At 35.1% G+C, this 21,861-nt stretch overlaps 2 protein-coding genes across 2 annotated transcripts in view; one reads left to right on the plus strand and one right to left on the minus strand.

Annotated features, from left to right (window-relative positions):
- ERO1A (endoplasmic reticulum oxidoreductase 1 alpha) overlaps positions 1-16,686 on the plus strand; it is a 61,822-nt gene extending 45,136 nt beyond the window's left edge. Inside the window, exons 12-16 of the mRNA XM_032135100.2 lie at positions 3,506-3,752; positions 4,512-4,581; positions 10,290-10,376; positions 10,464-10,597; positions 13,100-16,686. Coding sequence (XP_031990991.1) covers positions 3,506-3,752; positions 4,512-4,581; positions 10,290-10,376; positions 10,464-10,597; positions 13,100-13,160 — 599 coding nt within the window. The 3' untranslated portion in view covers positions 13,161-16,686. The remainder of the gene's footprint in view (positions 1-3,505; positions 3,753-4,511; positions 4,582-10,289; positions 10,377-10,463; positions 10,598-13,099) is intronic.
- Positions 16,687-17,318: 632 nt separating this feature from the next.
- Positions 17,319-21,861, minus strand: part of GPR137C (G protein-coupled receptor 137C) — a 78,274-nt gene continuing 73,731 nt past the window's right edge. Inside the window, exons 5-7 of the mRNA XM_032135101.1 lie at positions 21,373-21,498; positions 21,079-21,197; positions 17,319-20,084 (exon numbers count right to left, since the gene is read on the minus strand). Of these exons, the coding sequence (XP_031990992.1) occupies positions 19,907-20,084; positions 21,079-21,197; positions 21,373-21,498 (423 nt within the window). The 3' untranslated portion in view covers positions 17,319-19,906. The remainder of the gene's footprint in view (positions 20,085-21,078; positions 21,198-21,372; positions 21,499-21,861) is intronic.

Consider the following 21,861-nt stretch of genomic DNA (forward strand, 5'->3'; position numbering starts at 1 on the left):
TGGTGGCCACCAGACACCAAGGTATTTAGGAGACAGGAGGGTTTGAAAAGATGTTGATCAAAAAATACATAATTATAGTTAATAGAATAAGTTCAAGAGATATTTTTGTACAGTGTAGTGACTATAGATCAAAATAATGTATTTGTAGTTTTGAAAAATGCTGACAGTGTCACTTGCTCTTGCCACAGAAATGTTAACTATGTGGCGTAATTACCTAGAATTAAGCATTTGACAATGTATATATACTTCCAAACATTATGTTTTACAAAATAAATATACATTTATTGATTACAGATGGTAATGGTATGAAAGCCACTGAAAGTGCAGGCGTTGCTTATGGTCTTATGACTGGCCACTTTGTGAACACAATAAACAAGTTTGCATTAAAAAAACCCAGAAAATGGTTTAATCTAAAAGTTGCCATGATCTTCAAAATTTTTCCAGAGAAAATGACCAAGAAGTTGACTACAGTTAGGTGACTAAGAATATAAGCTGTAGACACCTTCACCCACTAAAAAAGAAGCACATAAAATAAGAGTGAGAAATTCTTCTGAGTTGTAGTATCAATATGGAAAAGAAATACTATTCCAGATTTCAAATCTACAGAGATCATTTTATTATTTTGCAGACTTTAAGATTCACACTTAAAAATAAAAGATTCTACATGGAAACATGTTGTGCTGTAAGTGTATCGTAGAACATTAAATTTAAAATTCTTCACTTACCATTAACTCTCCTAATACTTTAATTTCTATGATTTATTTTCTAGCAAATTTGATATGTGTCTCACTTTGTGTAAGAATTTTTTTTTTTTTTGAGACAGAGTCTTGCTCTGTTGCCCAGGCTGGAGTGCAGTGGCGCAATCTTGGTTCACTGCAACATCCGCCTTCCGGATTCAAGCAATTCTCCTGCCTCAGCCTCCTGAGTAGCTGGGATTACAGGCATGTGCCACCACGCGTGGCTGATTTTTGTATTTTTAGTAGAGAGGGGGTTTCACCATGTTGGTAAGGCTGGTCTCAAACTCCTGACCTCGTGATCCACCTGCCTCGGCCTCCCAAAGTGCTGGGATTACAGGTGTGAGCCACCACGCCTGGCCTGTGTAAGAATTTAATAAGATTTTCCTTTTACAAACAGAGGAAAACAATGCTAAGTTATTTAATCCTCTCACCTGTGGACAGGTTTGTCTTTTATCTTAATTAACTGATCTGAAAGTTATATTGATAAGCAAACTCTCTAGTTAAAACCAATTTTTGAGTGCATTAAATAAATACCAACTTTCTCATCAAAACCTACAAAGTACCATGTAAAATGACATGGCATGAAGACAACAGTGAGAAAACTGTAGCCATCACATAGAAAAAGAAGAAGAAGGGCTGTGATGAATACACAGAAGACGCATAATAGGACAAACAAAACTAAAGATAACTAGGAATTAAACAGAATTGCTCTTAAAATTCAGCAAGATTGGCCAGGTGCAGTGGCTCACGCTTGTAATCCCAGCACTTTGGGAGGCCGAGGCGGGCGGATCACGAGGTCAGGAGATCGAGACCACGGTGAAACCCCGTCTCTACTAAAAATACAAAAAATTAGCCGGGCGTGGTGGCGGACGCCTGTAGTCCCAGCTACTCGGAGAGGCTGAGGCAGGAGAATGGCGTGAACCCGGGAGGCGGAGCTTGCAGTGAGCCGAGATTGCGCCACTGCACTCCAGCCTGGGCAACAGAGCAAGACTCCATCTCAAAAAAAAAAAAAAAAAAAAAAAAAAAAAAAAAAATTCAGCAAGATTTAGCTTTGCAGCATGGAAAAATGATATCTCCACATGAAGAATCAATCTTGTTTCTTCACTATTGGTATTTTCCTTCTCCGACTTGAACTTACAAACTAACCGTAGCAGGAATGTTTATAGCTTATCATGGAGCATCTATTACACAGCAAGTACTGTGTGTTTGCTACATTTATATATAAAAAACATCCTCGTGACTTCTGAAGCATCTCTAGTTCTTACCTGAACAAATTGGCTCAATAAATATATAAATTTACTTATGTCAATTATAATGAGAATAAAATAAGTAAAAAAAAAAATACAGGCTTATGTAGAATTCTTCAATTAGAAGAACAAATGGAATGTCCTAATTAAATAAAATATAATACACAACTTTGGAAATACATTTAAAAATTGTTTTGCATGCACTACTAAATTTTATAAAAATCATTCTTATTAGTCATGACCAGCTCGCATAATGAATACCTCATAAACTATAAAAGAAAAAAATTATAAGAGACAAGAAAATTATAAGTCTAGCATGAGAACCAGGCAAAGAAAAACAGAAAATGTTCATGGGGAGATTCTGAATCATAAGTCAGAAGATTTTACAGTAATGAATTTAATAAAAAGCAGAGTATAGATTTGCTTTCAGCATTTTTTGAGGTTTTCAGTTTTCTAGTAAATTTGTCACCTTATTAAGATATTTATTTTGTTCCAATATTGCTCTATTCTTCTGAAAACAGGTACAAACTCATACTTACCCAAACACACTTACTCTATAATTTTCTTGCACCTAAGGTCTATTTTTAGAGTAATCTATGTGCATAGCTAACTCTATGTAAATCAGAACTAAAATTCTGTATGTTTGCAGGCAGAGAGACCACATGTTCAAAGAAAAATACGTAACAAATTTTTTTAAATGTTTAAGCAGAACTCAGAATTTTAAGACTCAGAATTTTATTTATAAAAAATTTTTATTATACCCATAAAAATGACCCTATAATCAATAGCAACTTAATTGTACATTTTAAAGTAACTAAAAGTGTAGAATTGATAGAAACTTCATTTGCCCTGATGTGATTAATACATAAATTATATGCCTGTATCAAAGGATGCCATATATGGCATCAATATAAACAGATACTATGCACCTGCAAAAATTAAGAATGATTTTTATTATTAATAAGACTTGCTTTCTCAGTAAAACATTGAATTCGTTATAAGGATGGGTTCTAGAAAATAAAATATTAAGGCCGGGCGCGGTGGCTCAAGCCTGTAATCCCAGCACTTTGGGAGGCTAAGGCGGGCGGATCACAAGGTCAGGAGATTGAGACCATCCTGGCTAACATGGTGAAACCCTGTCTCTACTAAAAATACAAAAAATTAGCCGGGCGTGTTGACGGGTGCGTTGACGGGCGCCTGTAGTCCCAGCTACTCGGGAGGCTGAGGCAGGAGAATGGTGTGAACCCGGGAGGCGGAGCTTGCAGTGAGCCGAGATCCCGCCACTGCACTCCAGCCTGGGGGACAGAGCGAGACTCCGTCTCAAAAAAAAAAAAAATAAATAAATAAAATATTAATATAAAACTATTAAAGGCTAAATTGTGAAAAGCCATTTTCTTGGTTGTTATTATATAATTTAAAATGCAAAATGAAATTAACTTCTATAGGCATGAATAACCTAATATAATTAAAGTAAAAATTTTCAAATTCAGTTTTAAATATTTAATTCTTCTTCCTTCTTAGAGACCTGGTTAGAAAAGAAATGGGGACACAACATTACAGAATTTCAACAGCGATTTGATGGAATTTTGACTGAAGGAGAAGGTCCAAGAAGGCTTAAGAACTTGTATTTTCTCTACTTAATAGAACTAAGGGCTTTATCCAAAGTGTTACCATTCTTCGAGCGCCCGGATTTTCAACTCTTTACTGGAAATAAAATTCAGGATGAGGAAAACAAAATGTTACTTCTGGAAATACTTCATGAAATCAAGTAAATTATATATTAAAATTTATACATTAATAGAAGAGTGACAATTAATGTAAAGGATACATTTTTTTTTTTGAGATGGGGTCTCCCTCTGTTGCCCAGGCTGGAGTGCAGTGGCACGGTCATGGCTTACTGCAGCCTCGATCTCCTGGGCTCAAGCAGTCCTCCCATCTCAGCCCAAGTAGCTGGGACTATATGTGCAAACCACCACACCGGGCTAATTTAATTTTTGTATTTTTTGTAGAAATGGGGTTTCGCCATGTTGTCCAGGCTGGTCTCGAACTCCTGGGCTCAAGTGATCCACCCACCTTGGCCTCCCAAAGTGCTGGGATTACAGGTGCAGGCCACTGTGCTCTGCCTAAAATTTTTAATATTCGTTTAGAGAAAGGAAAACTATTTAGAACATAATTAAAAGTTAATTTTGCTCGTAGGTCTTTTCAGATTGAATTTTGCTTTTGTTTTTATTTTGATTTGGGTACTGAGAGGCACACATTTTTAGTTTTAAGAGCCATTCTTTTAGTATTTGATAATGTATTATTTTCATGTTTATTTGAATAAATTGGATTTGGGGTCAAATTTCTGTATTATGCAGTTAGAATCGAGATTTGAGGTTTGAAGATAAGAATTTGTTTTGGGGCATCGGAGTGTTGGTTTTACTATGTTTTCTCCTCTTTATTTATCACGACTAGTAAAATGTTGTATTAGCAGGACTTTTAGTATTTATAACACATGAAAATGAATATTCTCTGTTTTAAAATGCAGGTCATTTCCTTTGCATTTTGATGAGAATTCATTTTTTGCTGGGGATAAAAAAGAAGCACACAAACTAAAGGTAATTATTTTATACTTAATTGTTTGATACAAACTGATTAACACTTATGCAGATATGAATATAAACCCATATATAGTACTCATAGAAGTAGAGAGTAGGCCAGGTGCAGTGGCTCAGGCCTGTAATCCCAGCACTTTGGGAGGCTGAGGTGGGAGGATTGCTTGAGCCCTGGAGTTCAAGACCAGCTTGGGCAACATTGTGTGAAACCCTGTCTTTAATTTAAAAAAAAAAAAAAAAAAGTAGAGAGTAGAATGATGGTTACCACAGGCTGGGGGTGGGGGGTGGATGGGGAAAAAGGTGATGTTGATCCATGGGTACGAAGTTTCAGTTAGGGAGAATAAGATTTAGTGATCTACTGCACAGAATGGTAACTATGGTAATAATGCATTGTATATTGCAAAATTGCCGAAAGTGTAGATTTTAAGGTTTCCACTATACAAAAAATGATTAAGTATGTGAACCGATGGATTTGTTAATTAGCCTGATTTAATCACTTCATGTTGTAAATGTACATTAAAACATCACATTGTATCCATAAACATATAATTTTTGTCAATTAAAAAACACATGTATATATACTTAACAGTATATCTTGATATAAATCTTGAAATTAAGAAAAAATCAGAGTCGTAATCTTTCTTTTCCTCAAAAAAATCAAGTCCAAAGTTTATTTTGCATTATATTCAAAGTAACACTGATATCTGTATATTGCTGTACACTTTCTAGATGCCTTTCACATTGATGATCTCATATAATAAATAGAGGTAATAAAGGAAATGGATCCAATGCATGAGTAGCGTATTAGTCTGTCTTTTGCCGAAGAGAATTCTGAAGATGATATTGTTGAATTAAAGGATCTTCATTAGTGGGAGAAGGCACAGTGTGATGTTTTGTCATTCATCTTTTTTTATTGTTGTTGAGAAAGGATCTCTCTCTGTCACCCAGGCTGGAGTGCAGTGGTACAATCACGGCTCATTGCTACCTTGAAATTCTGTGCTCAAGCAATCCTCTCGCCTCAGCTTTCTGAGTAGCTTGAGTAGCTGGGACCACAGGCATGTACCACCATGCCTGTCTATTTTTTTTTTTTTTTTTTTTTTTTTAGTACAGACAGGGTTTTGCCATGTTGCCCAGGCTGGTCTCAAACTCCTAGGCTCAAGTGGTCCTCCCACCTCAGCCTTCCGAAGTGCTAGGATTACAGTCGTGAGCCATTGCACCCCCTGCCGTTCATCTTATTCACTGGGAATTAAAGACAGTTGTGAATACCAGTGTGCAGCTGGGGAAAGAACAGATTCGATACCCCACAGAATGGGGTCTGGTCATTGTCTTGCCTCTTAATAGGGTCTAACCTCAGGCAAGACCATTTCTGAGTATGTATTTGCCTCATAATGCTATAAATATCAAACATTACCAGGAAGATTTATTACACACTCATTATGTGCACAGCACGATTTTTTGTCATTAAAAGGAAAGAGAGCTTCCACCCTCAAGGGATTTCCAGAGGGGGTCAAGTAAAATTATATTTCTCTTCTCTCTTACAAAGTTCTACTGGTAAGTAAAGGCAGGTGGCCCTCTGTACTACTGGGTTTGATCTGATTTTATATATACATATATATATATATACACACACACACAAATTATATATATGTACATATGAAATCATATATATATATATCACGGAATCTTTGTAGAGTAATATTATTGAGTAGTTTTTTTTTAAGTAGGTTTAAAATTAGTACATCTTGCTTGGGTGTCATCTGGTCATAGAAAAATAGTAAAAATAAAGTTAGTACCTCTTACTGAACAGGTACTGAAACACAAGATAGAGAATATTGTTAAGATATGGTAACAATCATTTGGGCTTTGTCTTAATAAAGATACCAGATATAGATAGATATGATAGATATGTATAGGTGGATTTCTATACAAATATGTCTGATTTCATACATATTGTATATGTATTTTTGTTTTTTTAAGAGATAAGGTCTTATTTTGTCACCAGAGTTGAAGTGCAGAGGCATAATCATAGCTCACTGCAGCCTGGAACTCCTGAGTTCAAGCCATCTTCCCACCTCAGCCTCCTGAGTAGCTAGGTCTACAGGCTGGCACCACTATGCCCTGCTAACTTTTAAAATTTTTTTGTTGAGTTGGGGTCTCACTATGTTGCCCAGGCTGGTCTTGAACTGTTGGCCTCAAGCAATCCACCTGTCTTGGCCTCCGAAAGTGCTGGGAGTACAGGTGTGAGCCACCACCATACCCACCCTGATTTCATCAAAATATTTACAAAAATCTTCCTCTGCTTTTTATTCTTTCTTTCTGTAATGAAAGAACCTGATTTTATGCACTCAGTTTTTTTGCAGTTAGATAATACTTATTCTTGACTTCCCATCTACCTCCTACTTGAAGCATTCTTGCTACAAATACATACCTCAGTGCTTATATAATCTGCCTAAACAGCTTCCAGGAACTAGAAAGTGAGGGGGAAGATGCTGTAATAAGACTTCTTTTTTTCCTACTATTTTCAATATGTTCCTTTTTTTTTTTAGTTTACTTGCCGCTTTATTGGAAAGTGTTCTGGCATCAGCTCTTTTTAAATCGTGCAGATTAGAAAGATTTCTCACAATGTTTTAATTTGATCAAAACTTGGAAACACTCACCTTTAATGTCCTATGAAGTTTAGGTAGAGAGTCTTGATGTAACAGAATTTTTACAGGAAAGATGTAAAAAACAAAACATGCTACTATCAAAGATTTACTTTTTTAAAAAGTAGTTTCTGGTAAACATCGATTTGAACAGTCATATTTATAAATTAATTTTAAAAATCTCATCTTGTTTCCTTAGTACCCTATCAATGTATGGTTAGAAATAGAGGACTTGTATGAAGGACAATTATTTAGCATTCAATTCAAATAGAATACAATCTCATTTGAAGACTTGTAAAGCATTTGAGAATTTGGGCAAGAATTGGTCAGTTGGTTTCACTGAATATAAATCACAGCATGCTTGATCATTCTATTGACTGGCTGTAATTTAAAGTGATGACCTAAAACTGCATGTCTAAACAAGGAAAATCTGTAAGTGATTTAGGTACTGGTTATTTTAAGGACCATACATTTTTCTAACCTGAGATAATTAGGGGATATACTCAGGTTATTGTACATAATTGTTATTTGTTAAGTCACAAGGATTTTCTCCTGTGAAATCCTTACTAATTTTTACTAATTTGATCTAGTAAATTTCTAGCCTATTAATTTGGTCCTAGCATATTAAGTTCACTTAAGCAGAAGATGCATGCTATTTGATGTGCTTGGTTTTAATTTTACAATGTTTATTTGGCTATTGTAAGCAGCCATGCCTGCTCTCTGTACATGTCATACAAAGACTTACTCAAGAGCTGTCACATTCAAGTATTTGGATTAACATAGAATCAAACATTGAAATTAGCATCTACAAAAGCAAGCACAGTCTTTTAGAACAGAGGCTTCCAACTCTCACAAGTATGAGAGTCTTATACTCAGGGACTTTCAAGCCTCTTCTCATAACAGAGTATTTTTAGTATCTGTTAATTTTGAAAATATGATTGCCAAAAAGCCACCATGCATTTGGTAACACTTTTAAAGTAAAAGTTGTGTTTTATTGATCATAACATTTCTATCCATTTGGAAATTTATAGTGCATACATGTGAGCTATTTATTCTGTGATATACAGTCTTGTCTCTATGTGGATTCTGTAGATCCTCATAATAACTATTAAGTCTTCTAGAAGTCAACAGCTCATAGGATGGGAACATGTTCTTTAGAGTAACTTTATTACTGTTATTATTGTTAAAAGTGTGATTTTTCTTTAAGTTTTGGTCAATGCTCTAGTTTAAAGGAAACCTAAAATCAGATCACAGAATCTTTGTAGAGTAATATTACTGGTTAGTTTTTTTTAAGTAGGTTTAAAATCAGTACCTGTTGCTTGGATGTCATGTGGTCATAAAAATAAAAAAAATAGTACCTCTTACTGGACAGGTACTGAAACCAAGATAGAAAATATTATTAAGATATGGTAACAATGAACAATTTGGGCTTTGTCTTAATTAATAAAGATATTACATCTTAGATCCTATTAAAACTTTTTTTCATGTTACAGCTGTTTGAAAGTCACAAACGAATAAAGCATGTTGGGAAAGTCTGTCTCCAGAGCAAATTGAGGTTTCCTTTGAATAGTGGGTTACAATCATTGATTTATTCCTATTTTAGATTTGTTTTCCTGCCTTCATCTAGTTGAGCCTAGTGTGTGGTTTATCACATTAGAAAAAGAGAAATACTGTGTGCTCCCTAAATTGTAGGCCAATTTGTATAATGGATGTTCTATCTGAGATGTATGTCAAATTTCCTGCTAAGAATACTGTAAGCTTGAGATTCCCCTCTTAGTCCAGTACAGGAGTCTCTTGGAGGATCAGTTGGTAATTTCCATTGCAGGAAAAGAAGGATGTGTTCTTGGCTTCCCTTCTTTTCTCCATATTCCTTAAGGACATATACTATGTTTAGATTAGCTGGATGCATGTCACCCTGTTATAAATGATATAATATTCTAGGGTTCATGGATGTATACATATGTATTAAAAGCATAAAAACAAAAAGGGAACAATGCCAAATTCAATATAGTAGTAGAGGGTGGGATATGGGACTTGAGAGATAACATGAGGGGCTTCGATTGTACTTGTGACAAATTTTTCTAAAACTTGGTAGTGGGTACATGGCATTCACTATATTTTATATATTTTTGCATGTTAATAGTAATAGTAACGTTAATATTAACAAAGGAAGACCTGATTGCTTTACCTTATTCATACCAGAAAGAAGGGCTGTGGTTGAACCATTATGAAACCAAAGGGCCGGCCGCTGTGCCTCACGCCTGTAATCCCAGCACTTTGGGAGGCCGAGGCGGGCGGATCACAAGGTCAGGAGATTGAGACCATCCTGGCTAATATGGTGAAACCCTGCCTCTACTAAAAATACAAAAAAAAAAAAAAAATTAGCTGAGTGTGGTGGCGGGTGCCCGTAGTCCCAGCTACTCAGGAGGCTGAGGCAGGAGAATGGCGTGAACCCGGGAGGCGGAGCCTGCAGTGAGCGAGATCCCCCCACTGCACTCCAGCTTGGGTGACAGGGTGATACTCCCTCTCAAAAAAAAAAAAAAAAAAAAAAGAAACCAAAGGATTTTTTTTTTTTTTCCTTTCCACTCCTGCCTTCTTCCCTCATTCCCTCCCTCCATTCCTTCTGGTAAATGATGCTCTCTAACCCTGTCTCACCCTCCTTTCTCTACCTATTGACATATAGTTAATCACCTACAATGGACACCTTGACAAAGTTATTTTGTATATTTTTGCAGATAGTTTAGCTTTGGAGTCAGACAGGCCTGGTTTCTAAGTTTTTTGTTTACTAGATATGGGAATTTAGGCAAGTTACCTAAACACTCTGAATCTTGATTTTATATTTATTAGATGTAGATTATAATAATATCTACCTTTGGATTTGTAGTGAAGATTAAATGAGATTGTATATGTAAGCATCTGGTATGTAGAACCAATGAATATTAGTGCTGTTCTCATTTTTGGTACCCCATAGTACCTTGTACAGTGTTAGGCACATAGAACGTGCTCAGCAAATACTTACTAATTGACTGTATATTACATCTTAATAAAATTTTGTTAAATTGTTTTCAGGAGGACTTTCGACTGCATTTTAGAAATATTTCAAGAATTATGGATTGTGTTGGTTGTTTTAAATGTCGTCTGTGGGGAAAGCTTCAGGTAAGCAAATCTAGTCATTCCTATTTCTCATTTACCCTTTGCATGAATAATTTTCTAATTTTTCTTTTTTTCTTATTTCTATTATAGACTCAGGGTTTGGGCACTGCTCTGAAGATCTTGTTTTCTGAGAAATTGATAGCAAATATCCCAGAAAGTGGACCTAGTTATGAATTCCATCTAACCAGACAAGAAATAGTATCATTATTCAACGCATTTGGAAGGTTAGTTTGAATGTACTGAAGTGCTTCTGGTAGCCAAGTAAGTCTAAAGCAACATATATGCTCTCAGAAAAAACTGGGTAAGGAATATCCTTTTTATTTTATTTATGTATTTATTTTTGAGACGGCGTTTTGGTCTGTAGCCCAGGCTGGAGTGCAGTGGCGTGATCTCGGCTCACTGTGACCTCTGCCTTCTGGGTTCAAGCGATTCTCCCAGCTTAGCCTCCCAAGTTGCTGGGATTACAGGTGCGTGACACCACACCTGGCCAATTTGTGTGTGTGTGTGTGTGTGTGTATTTTTAGTAGAAACAGGGTTTCACCATGTTGGCCAGGCTGGTCTTGAACTCCTGATCTCAGGTGATCTGCCAGGCTCCACCTCCTGAAGTGCTGGATTACAAGCATGAGCCACTGTACCCAGCCAGGAATATTTTTTTTGAAGAAATCATTTCATTACAGAATTATGGGATATTATGAAATACCTCAAGTATGTAGACATATACAATTAGTACATGATGGTCTTTATTTTCATCTATTGACTTTTATAATCATAATTAGGGCCGGGCACGGTGGCTCATGCCTGTAATCCTAGCACTTTGGGAAGCCGAGGTGGGTGGATCACTTGAGGCCAGGAGTTCGAGACCAGCCTGGCCAACTCTACTAAAATTACAAAAAATTAGCCAGGCATGGTGGAGGCATGCCTGTGGTCCCAGCTACTCGGGAGGCTGAGGCAGAAGAATCGCTTGAACCCGGGAGGCAGAGGTTGCAGTGAGCCGAGATCATACCACTGCACTCCAGCCAGGGCAACAGAGCAAGACACCATCTCAAAAAAAAAAAAAAGTGTGTATATGTATATATAAAATCATAATTATAATTACTGATTGAATTTTAATATTCATCTTATAGAATTTGTACATTAAAAATTGCTTAAAAGCAGTTTTTTTTGCTATCCAATTATTTTTGTGATAGTGGTAGAAAAATCATGTTGTTTAACATAGGTGTACATGTAAATCTCTTTGTGAATTCACCGTTATATAAAAAGGTTAATTCTTTTTAAAATAATTATTTCCTATCAAAGTGATTAAAGAAAAGCATGAAATAAGGAACTTACATTAAAATATTTAAGTACAGATGCATTTCCTTTTGGCCTATCTTGCAAGAAATGCTGAGATTTATAAAAATTAACATTTTTTAAAGGACTACATTTCCTCATTTGAAAAATATTACAATTTTGGACTTGAAATAATTGACCTTCAAAATTGTGTCTCTAGGACCCAGGGGCTAGATAGTTAATATTTCATTGATTATTCTATTTTTCATGATTGAGAGCAGAGCTAAGTGCACTTAAAATAAGGAACAAAATTTACTTTACAAAAATTAGTGAAAACAGTGTAGTCATACATTTAATATTCTTAGTCTTTATAGGCCAATAGCATTGATTCTTTCTACATTTACTAAATATGGTGTATTTTAAGTATTCATATGCTTATGCATTTAAAAAGTTATATTTCTGTGTTTATATACTTATGTACTTTAATATTAAGCATATGAATACTTTTATGAATACTTATACCTAAATATTGTAATATTTGTATACTTACATATTTTATACCAAATACTATATACTTGAATATTAAGGGAGTATACTTATGAATGCTTAAAATACAGAAGTATTTTAATACTTATGTATCTCATACTTACGTATTTGATTGATTGATTGACTGACGTGACCTCAGCTTACGAAAACCTCCACCTCCCAGGCTCAATAGATTCTCCCACCTTAGTCTCCTGAGTAGCTGGGATACAGGCACACACCACCATGCCTGGCTAATTTTCTTCTTTTTCATAGAGAAAAGGTTTTGCCACATTGCTCTTGCTGGTCTCAAACTCCTGGACTCAAGTGGTCTGCTCGCTTTGGCCTCCCAAAGTGCTGGGATTATAGACATGAGCTACTGCATCTGGCTATTTTATTTATTTAAAAGAATTTGGTTTTTTAGAGATAGGATCTGGCTATGTTGCCCAGGCTGGAGTGCAGTGGCATGATCATAGCTCACTGTAACCTTGAACTCCTGGGCTCAAGCAGTTGTTCTACCTTGGGTTTCCAAGTAGCTACGACTACATGGCACACACAGCCATGCCTGGCAATTTTTAATTTTTTTTTGTAGAGACCAGGTCTCCTTGTGTTGTCCAGGCTGTTCTCAAATTCCTGGCCTCAAGCAGTTCTCCTGTCTTGGCCTCAAAAAATACTGGGATTACAGGAGCGAATCACTGCATCTGGCATATGTATTTAAATACTTTTAAAATAACTAATTTCTAGACATTAATATCTTAGTTTTACCATGTCAAATTAAGAACTAAAATATATTAAAATACATTAAATGGTTTATGCACCTTAAATTTATTGAAATAAATTACTTTAAAAATGTTGTTTTAAAATGCAAAGTGAATAACTTTTACAGATAAAATTTATCTAAGATGGTTTCTGAGTGAAATATTTTTTGGTTACAGAATTTCTACAAGTGTGAAAGAATTAGAAAACTTCAGGAACTTGTTACAGAATATTCATTAAAGAAAACAAGCTGATATGTGCCTGTTTCTGGACAATGGAGGCCAAAGAGTGGAATTTCATTCAAAGGCATAATAGTAATGACAGTCTTAAGCCAAACATTTTATATAAAGTTGCTTTTGTAAAGGAGAATTATATTGTTTTAAGTAAACACATTTTTAAAAATTGTGTTAAGTCTATGTATACTACTACTGTGAGTAAAAGTAATACTTTAATAATGTGGTACAAATTTTAAAGTTTAATATTGAATAAAAGGAGGATTATCAAATTCATATATTATAAAAATGAATGTTCTAAGTCTCTCAAACTAGCGTTTTGTGTAATAATATGTAATATAAATAAAACTGTGGTAAATGTGACAAGCATTTAATAAGAAAATGCTAAGGAGGCCTCATGAATGACCCATAATTACCAACGGAGAATTTTTCAGTACATTTAGGGTTGCTGGATTCAGCAAATAAAAATAAAGATTGCCCAGTTAGATTTGAATTTCAGATAAACAATTAGTTTTTTAATATGTTACATGGAATATTTGGAAAATACTTATACTAAAAAGTTATTTGTTTGAAATTCAAATTTAACTGGGAGTCTTGTATTTTATCTGGCAATCCTAAAATACATTGGTATGAAACAAATCACTTTTAGAAGTATATTGCTATTTTGATTGGGTTGTTTTTGTGTGTAGAAACGTACAATAACAACTCAAAGGCACAGGAGATTTCTAAACATTGTGAAAAGTTGAATAGATTATGTATTTATTCTCATAATACTTTCACTAATACTAAATAAAATTTGGGGAACACTTTTTATTTTTATATAATTTCCACTTTACAGAAGAGTTTCAAAAATAGTACAAAGAGCTCTCTTACCCAGATTCACTAATTGTTCATGTGTGCTTTATCTTTCATGCTTTCTCTGTACACACACACACACACACACACACACACACGCACGCACATGCAAACACAAATTTTCCCTCAATCATTTGAAAGTCAGTTACAGGCATCATGCCCCTTTAACCCTAAATACTTCGGTGTGTAATACTGAGTAATTGCTAAAAATGATTTTCTCAGAAAAAAAAAAACTCCCACAATTCTGGAACTATAATACTGTAAGCCTTAGAATAAATAATAATTTCAAGTTCCAATCTAAAGTTCTTTTTGAGTTTTGTTGCCCGTTTTTTGCTTGATGTGTATAGTAATAGGGTAGGCTATTTATTTTATTAAAAATTTTTTTAGAGACAAGGTTTTGCTTTGTTGCGCAAGCTGGAACTTTAACGACTGGGCTGAAGTGATCTTCCCACCTCAGCCTCCCAAGTAGCTGGGAATACAGGTGTCTGGCACCATACCCAGTTTCATTTTTGTTTTTTATACACAAAGTTCATTTCCTTTGTCTCCCTAAAACTGAACTGTAATTTTGGGAGGTTTTCATTAGTGGAAGCTCTTCATTTATAAAGCTATTTGAAGGGGTTTAGGAATTTATGTCACATGGTAATTGTAGAGAAAAAGAAGCCATATACCTCAAAATCATGTGCCCTCTTTACATATGTCTTATCAGGTATAACATGTTGAAATGTCACATTATTAGTAAAGTGGGGTTTATTTATATAGTGGTTAAGAAATGTCAGTTTACACTGCTGTATACTTTTTCTTCTGTGTCCCTAAGGCCTGGTACAGTGCCAAGCACATACTTGGTATCCAATAAATATCTGTTGGATGAATGTATGCATATGTATTCAGTATATTTTAAATGAATAATCACTGAGCTAAGTTTAATAATTTGTCCTATTTTCCTCTGTCGCTTCATTTTTCTCTAAGGCAGGAAAGGAAAGACATTAACCCATTAATTAAGTCAATCCTCTTGGAGACTCAAAAGACTATGAAGTGATCACTCTATATAAAATAAAGTGTGGGTTCAAATGGCCATTTTTTGTGTGTCCCTCTCTCTCATCTTATGCTTCCCTTCCTTTTTTTTTTGGAGACGGAGTCTTGCTATGTCACCCAGGCTGGAGTGCAGTGGCGCGATCTTGGCTCACTGCAAGCTCCGCCTCCCGGGTTCATGCCATTCTCCTGCCTCAGCCCCCTGAGTAGCTGGGACTACAGGCGCCCGCCACCACGCCCGGCTAGTTTTTTTTTTTTTTTTGTATTTTTAGTAGAGGCAGGGTTTGTCTCACCGTGTTAGCCAGGATAGTCTCCATCTCCTGACCTCGTGATCCGCCCGCCTCGGCCTCCCAAAGTGCTGGGATTACAGGCGTGAGCCACCGTGCCTGGCCTCTTTTTTTTTAACCGCCCATGTTTTTGAAGGAATATTCTTACCTCTACTTTGTCACCTTCCACTGGCTCCTTAACTAAAATCTGCCATTTGGCTCTGTAGTTAACAGTCCCTTCCTGTGAAGTCTAAAATCTTAATTCTAAATCCACAGTTTAATTCACAAGCTATTACTTGACTTTTTTTCTGTATTTGACATTTTTGACAACCCCTACTTTAAAGATTTAGTCCCTTGATTTCTTACATTTACTCACTCCTGAACAACCCCCCTCTCCCTTTTGGCCCCTTCATTTATTCCTTAAATGTTATTCCTCAGACCTCCATTTTTTTTTTCTCCTAATCATAACACCACTTCTCACGCTTGGGTAATTTCAGTTCAGCAGTTCCTAAATCCTTACCTTTAGCCAAACTCCTCAATCCATCTGCCTGTTGCACTTTACTTGGTTGTCCCAGAGACACTTGTGTGTGTCTTAAAACATTCATTCTCTGCAAAACCTACTCTAATGCCTGTGTCCCTTACTTTGGTTAATTTTAGAACCATTATATTCTAAGTTTTCCAGGCTTATTCCTTTCCTCCACCTTCCCCTATCAATCATTTAGTGTCTAAGTTTTACTTATTTTATCTCCACCTCTTTGATACATCACTCTTTCATCTTCATTGCTATTATTAATAACTACAGTACTAACCTGCCTCCTATACCTAGCTGGTCTCCTCTCTGTTGCTCAGTGTTACCACAGCAGGCTTTCTAGAAGCACTCTGACAGTGTTACTCCCTAATACCCTTCAGTGACTTCAGGAGAAAGCCAAACTCCTCTGTTTGGTGTACAAGGTCTTCTGATGTGTGATGTGTTTCCTCCACCGAATGTTGTGGTGAAACAGACTTACAGTTCTTCAGAAGCCACATTTGGCCAGGCCTCCCGCCTTGGTAAATGCTGTACTCTTTGCATCAAGTGTGCTAGTCAGTCATCCTTCCCCACTTGGAAAATTCCTATGCATCTTGCAGGCCTGACATAAGCATTTCCTCTGTGAAACCTCCTTTGCTCCACTCAAGGAGAGTCATCTAACTTCCACTTTCGTGTCACCACTGTAATTACAACCTACCTCTATTGTATGTCACTTACATTGTACTATATTTTATTTTTCAAAAGTCTTCTTTACTAGAATGTGAGCTCAAGGGCAGGAAAAGGAACCTTTTTATTTTTTGCATCTCTGTAGCATAGTTTTTGGCATATGAATGTTTAATAAATGTTTGTTGAAGAAATTGATTTTAAAGTGACATCTTTATTATATTAGAGGTCCTACCTATATTCCAAATACTTTCACTGCCTTCACTTTACAGCACGGGTCAGTAGAGTCCGAAGGATTTGTAGACTTTAGGGGGTCAATAAAGCTGAAATTGTATTCAAGATTTGGTGTGGTTTTTGGTGGGTCATGAAAGGGGTCTATTCTGGGAAAAAAAAGGAACTTCTTTCATGGGAAAAGGCAGCATCATTGAGGAATTTCTTGAATAATCAAATAATACCTTCTTAGGATTATAAGGTAGATAAATGGATTCCTGTTTAAGATTCTAAAGGGAAGGGGAGAAGTGTTATAAATTATTTCATATAACAATTTTTCTTAGCTTAATGTTTGAATAAATAATAAAAATTTTGTACTATCATCTAATAATGTATTGGCATTTTAAACTGCATGGCACTTCATGTCAAACTGGTGTATATTAAGTGATATGACATCCAGATGTAAGTAATTATGATATCACTAAAGGCAAGCTATCATTTGTAACTCCTGATTTTTTTTCTTTTTTTTTTTTGTGGTAGCACTATGTTCTTATCCTTATATGATAGAAACTCAGTATAGTCCATTATAAGAGATGAAGAAAACCAGAACTCTAAATAAAAGCACAAACACTTTTATTTTTAATAGTGTTTTGTCACAATTTAGTGAAACAACAAATAAATACATTCATTGGCCACAGCTATACTTTTACAACCAGTTTGAAACTGATTATATAGCTGAGAAACACTGTTAAACAATAAAAAAGGCAGCTATGCATAAAAAAGCCACTTTAGCTATAAATTACATTTTCCATAAAACTACAACCAACTACAATGAGTGGTAAAAGTTTCAAAATTAATGGCCACCCAAGTGAAATGATGAAAACAAGTACTGCTACTCACTATAGAATTACACATTTAAATAATGAAATTCACTTTTTAATGAACAAAAACGAAGGTTTGATATTGTCATCATGTGCTTCAGTGCAGGATGAACAGGGAATCGGTAGCCCTTTGATTTTATAAACAACTCCTTTCGAGACCAAACTTAAAGTGCTCCTAGTGCTTTGGAATTTTTAAGCAAAGATTGGGCCAGAGTGTATCTTTATTTGTCTTTGGTGATGTGTTAGATGTGTATAAGGAGACAAATGCAAGAATTTGGGTACCCTAGTCAGTGATAAGAATAAACTTACAAACCTCAAATTTGGAACAATCAACTAATGCAGCAGAAAGAACCAAGTTATTTTATCTGAAAAATTTTTAAAAAGTAATCTGTTAGTTTGGTCAAATAGGAACATTATCGAGGGGAGCCTTACTAGAAAAACGTTATCACCTTGAACCCCAAGGGTTAACAAAGACAACATATCTTTTCAGACAGCTCTAGATGATTAGATACCTAACATTATTAGCAAAATAAACAGTTGGCATTCTGAGAAGAAATCTAACAACTGAAGTTGTAATAAAAGTACGCTTTTGTCACATAATACCATAGGTAACTATACTATACATTTTTAAATAATTTGGTTACAATGAGAGAACTTATAAACAAACCCAAAATAAGTAAGTATATGCTTCTGATTAAATACAAAGTCATTTTGTATCATAAAAAGAAGAAATTTATTTGTCTGTGTACTGGCCTCCCAAAAGACAGAAAGCATTAACAATTTTAATTTTTCCTTAGGGTTTCAACCTAGTGTTATACTTTTGTGAAGTTATTGTATCAGTTGTTAAAAAGTTGAAGTACATTTTAAGTAAGAGAGGAAATAACATTCTAATCAAAGTATAAAACAGAAAAGGATAGTCGTATTAGTTCCAGTTCTGAAGAAATAGATAGCAGACAATTGTAGTTTGTCTTTGAGCATGTTGTGACAACTTCCCAATGTTGCTTGTTCCCTTGGCGTCTTGAGGTATTCAGCATCTACTTCTTTCCACATAGACACTGGTACAAAGTGCATTTTAAAATTCTGTATCATCTTAGCCTACCATTTTCTTTTTTTTTTAGATTTGGGATAGGACATTTAAGACAGTTTTAATGTAATTCTAAAAGTACTCCAATATTGTTAATCTGTGGTTTTATACTTACCTAGTTTGTACATTTACTTAAGTTTGCTCATTTAGTCTAATGCTGGAATTAATTTGAATTCAGTTTAATTTGGCTTTTCCCATATACAAGATATAAAAATGTGAAAATCATAGGAGGAATTATATGTCTCACAAAGTATTGCACTTGAGTTCACTGCAATAATGTATCATGATTTCATTTACCTGAGGACAATCCTGATTCACTAGGTAAGACCAGCTATATCATGCTTCACAGAAATCAAATGCTTTTGAAAATATATTTATGTTTTAATTTAGAATTATACATCTTGTGAATAATTCTTAAATGCATCTCTAAACTTGTTTAGTCCCAAGAAGTTTCTACCAAAATCTCCCTTTGCAAAAGTCACTATTGCTTTCTTCAAGAATCATGCTTAAACTACTACATATATCTCAATTACACAAAATAATCAACTGACCAATTCTACTCAAAATAGCCACACAATTTTCACTGGTATATTTTCCTCTTGAAATTATTGTGGCTCTCCAAAGAACGCTGCTGGCCATAACTAATGGATTACTACTATCATTTGTTTAAAATGATTGAATTTCAGTCGCTGTTTTAAAATCATGCTTAAAAGAACTGTCTTCAATGATTACACATTTTCAGTAGATTTTTATAAAGAATGATACATTTTTATGCCTTAACTCTGTGCACTGTTCACACTATAAAATTTTTATTAAGATTTCTGTATAGAGCATACCAATGAATATACAGGCTTTGATTTTCATAGGAAAATTGCCTTCCAGTTTGGTGTACAATATAGTATTCCAGTGTGAACATTGGCATATGACTTTGGGGACTGCAGTGACTCAGAACAAAGATAAAAGTGCACATATGCATTTGATGTTCCAAAGTCAGGATTTTTGGAGGCCATCAAGTGCCTTAAGATCTCTCTTTTCTCCTACTCCAAACTTTCCATTTTACTTCATTTTACTATGAAGAGGTCAAAAATAATAGCTGTGTTCTTTACCAAACACAGCCACACTTCCAGATTTTGTTTTCAGTTGCAACAGATAATGGAATGTTTATGTAGATGGAATTTAAACACATTGAATATACACATTTATGAAAAACAACTCAAGAATCATGACTTGGTGATGCTGTCAGTTTTGTGGTGTCACATACAAGCTATGATGATTGTTCAAATCTAAATTACTACAAGTAAAGAGCAAAGGAGCAGTATCTGTCATAGGTCCATTGAGGTGGGGAGTGACTGTGTAACTGCTGCTGCCACACCCAGTCATGGTGCCATACCAGCCCAAACTTTGCGAATTTGGTAAACTGCAACAAAAAAAGGTAAAGAAGCCATAGGACTATGATCAGGATATAAGAAGTCACATTTGAATTTTTAGCATTTTCAATGAATTTTGTAATAAAGTTAGCACTCAAATATATTGAAATATGTTCTTTGTCAAATAACATAATGCCTTTCTACAAATTTAATGACTTTTATCTAATATCCTGGATTCTATATTGTAGTATGTTACAAAAGAATGAATGAATGCCACTCAGAACTGGTAGAACTTGATCGTCAGATGATAACAATGTAGTCCTTATATACTCGGCTCTATTCTAAGACATCTATGTATGTATGTATGTATGTATGCAGACACACATATACATTCATTTAATCCTCACAACAAACCTCTGAAGTAGGTTCTATTATCCCTGTCTTACAGATGAAAAACAGGTTCAAAAAACTGAGGTTATGTAACTTGTCCAGATGAAGTTAGGATTACAGAAAATGGCATATCAAGCTGAAGCCATTATGCTTCACGGCTTCAGCCATTAAGCTTTTCTCTTTGCCTGAATCACAGTCAATAGTGTACTAGTTATGGACTTGAAATGGTTTTGTAACAAGGAGGGCATGGGAAGATTTCCTATGGCAATTAAGCTTCCCAAGAGTTTTATCTAGGGTTTCTCTGGATTTTGACCAGCACTAAAGATATGCAAACAGACACATAATCACTGTAATAGTATTTCTTCCTTGTGTATCCCCCTCCCACAAACAGCTCTGAACCAACAAGTGATCCTGAAATAAAATGGTATCATTTCAAGCCAAAGGCATATAGGCTTTCAGTCAAATGGTAGTTCCTGATAATGCAGGTCCCACCCTGGGTTTAACATCTACTGCTTTAAACTCCAATATTGCCAATCTTATTTATTGACATATTAGCACCAAATCACCTTTTTTCATATTTTGGTAAAAGCTTAGATTTGTTTTTTTCAATCAATTTCAATAGTAATTCAGGCTAAGTGGCTTTGTTACATCTACCTTCCTTCTCTTGAACTTCCCAGTCTTGGCAGGTCATCATCACTATCATATCGTCTTGGATTGTCGAAAAAGTAAGCTCTGGAACTATAACTGTGACTATTTATCATGCCAGCAGGTGCCTGTGAACAAAGTATTAGATAGCATATGAAGGTTTTACTTTTCCACTAAGAAGGGGCACTAGAATCTATAATAATTTTTAGTCTTAACCTTTGCCAAAAATAGAAAATCAATATAAATGTTCCATAATTTTTTAAAATAGGAGAACAAGCATTGGGGAATATTATGATATCATACCAAATTCTGGTTTAATCTCTGTGCCCGGAAAAACAGTACCACCGACCATGCTGGCACATGTTCCCACAGAAAGAGGACCATTCCAAATACTATATACTCTTCTCCACTTATGTCTTCTACATGAGCCTGTAAACACAATATGGCAGAGAATTTTTACATCTGTTTATTATATAAGCAATCACCTCCACAGTTAACTTGTTTCGAGTCAGGTAAGATAAAATATATCAACTACAAACACATACACTCTACAACTTTCTATATTTTGTGGTTTCTCATGAAATGACACTTATCCTTTAAAGGACATAAAATGCTTTGAAGTTACAAAGAATAAAAAGCAGTTAATTTTTTCAGTGTATCAGTTTATGACAATTTTAATATATGGATAATAAGGAGTGAACTCCTATTTAGGCCCCATAATCTAAAGACAGTGACTTTTAAAGACATTACTGTTCTAGCTGCTCCATAGGCAAAATAACAGCACTTACCCTA

Source organism: Hylobates moloch, unplaced genomic scaffold (genome assembly GCF_009828535.3).
Source record: "Hylobates moloch isolate HMO894 unplaced genomic scaffold, HMol_V3 SCAFFOLD_16, whole genome shotgun sequence".
Classification (NCBI taxonomy): domain Eukaryota; kingdom Metazoa; phylum Chordata; class Mammalia; order Primates; family Hylobatidae; genus Hylobates; species Hylobates moloch.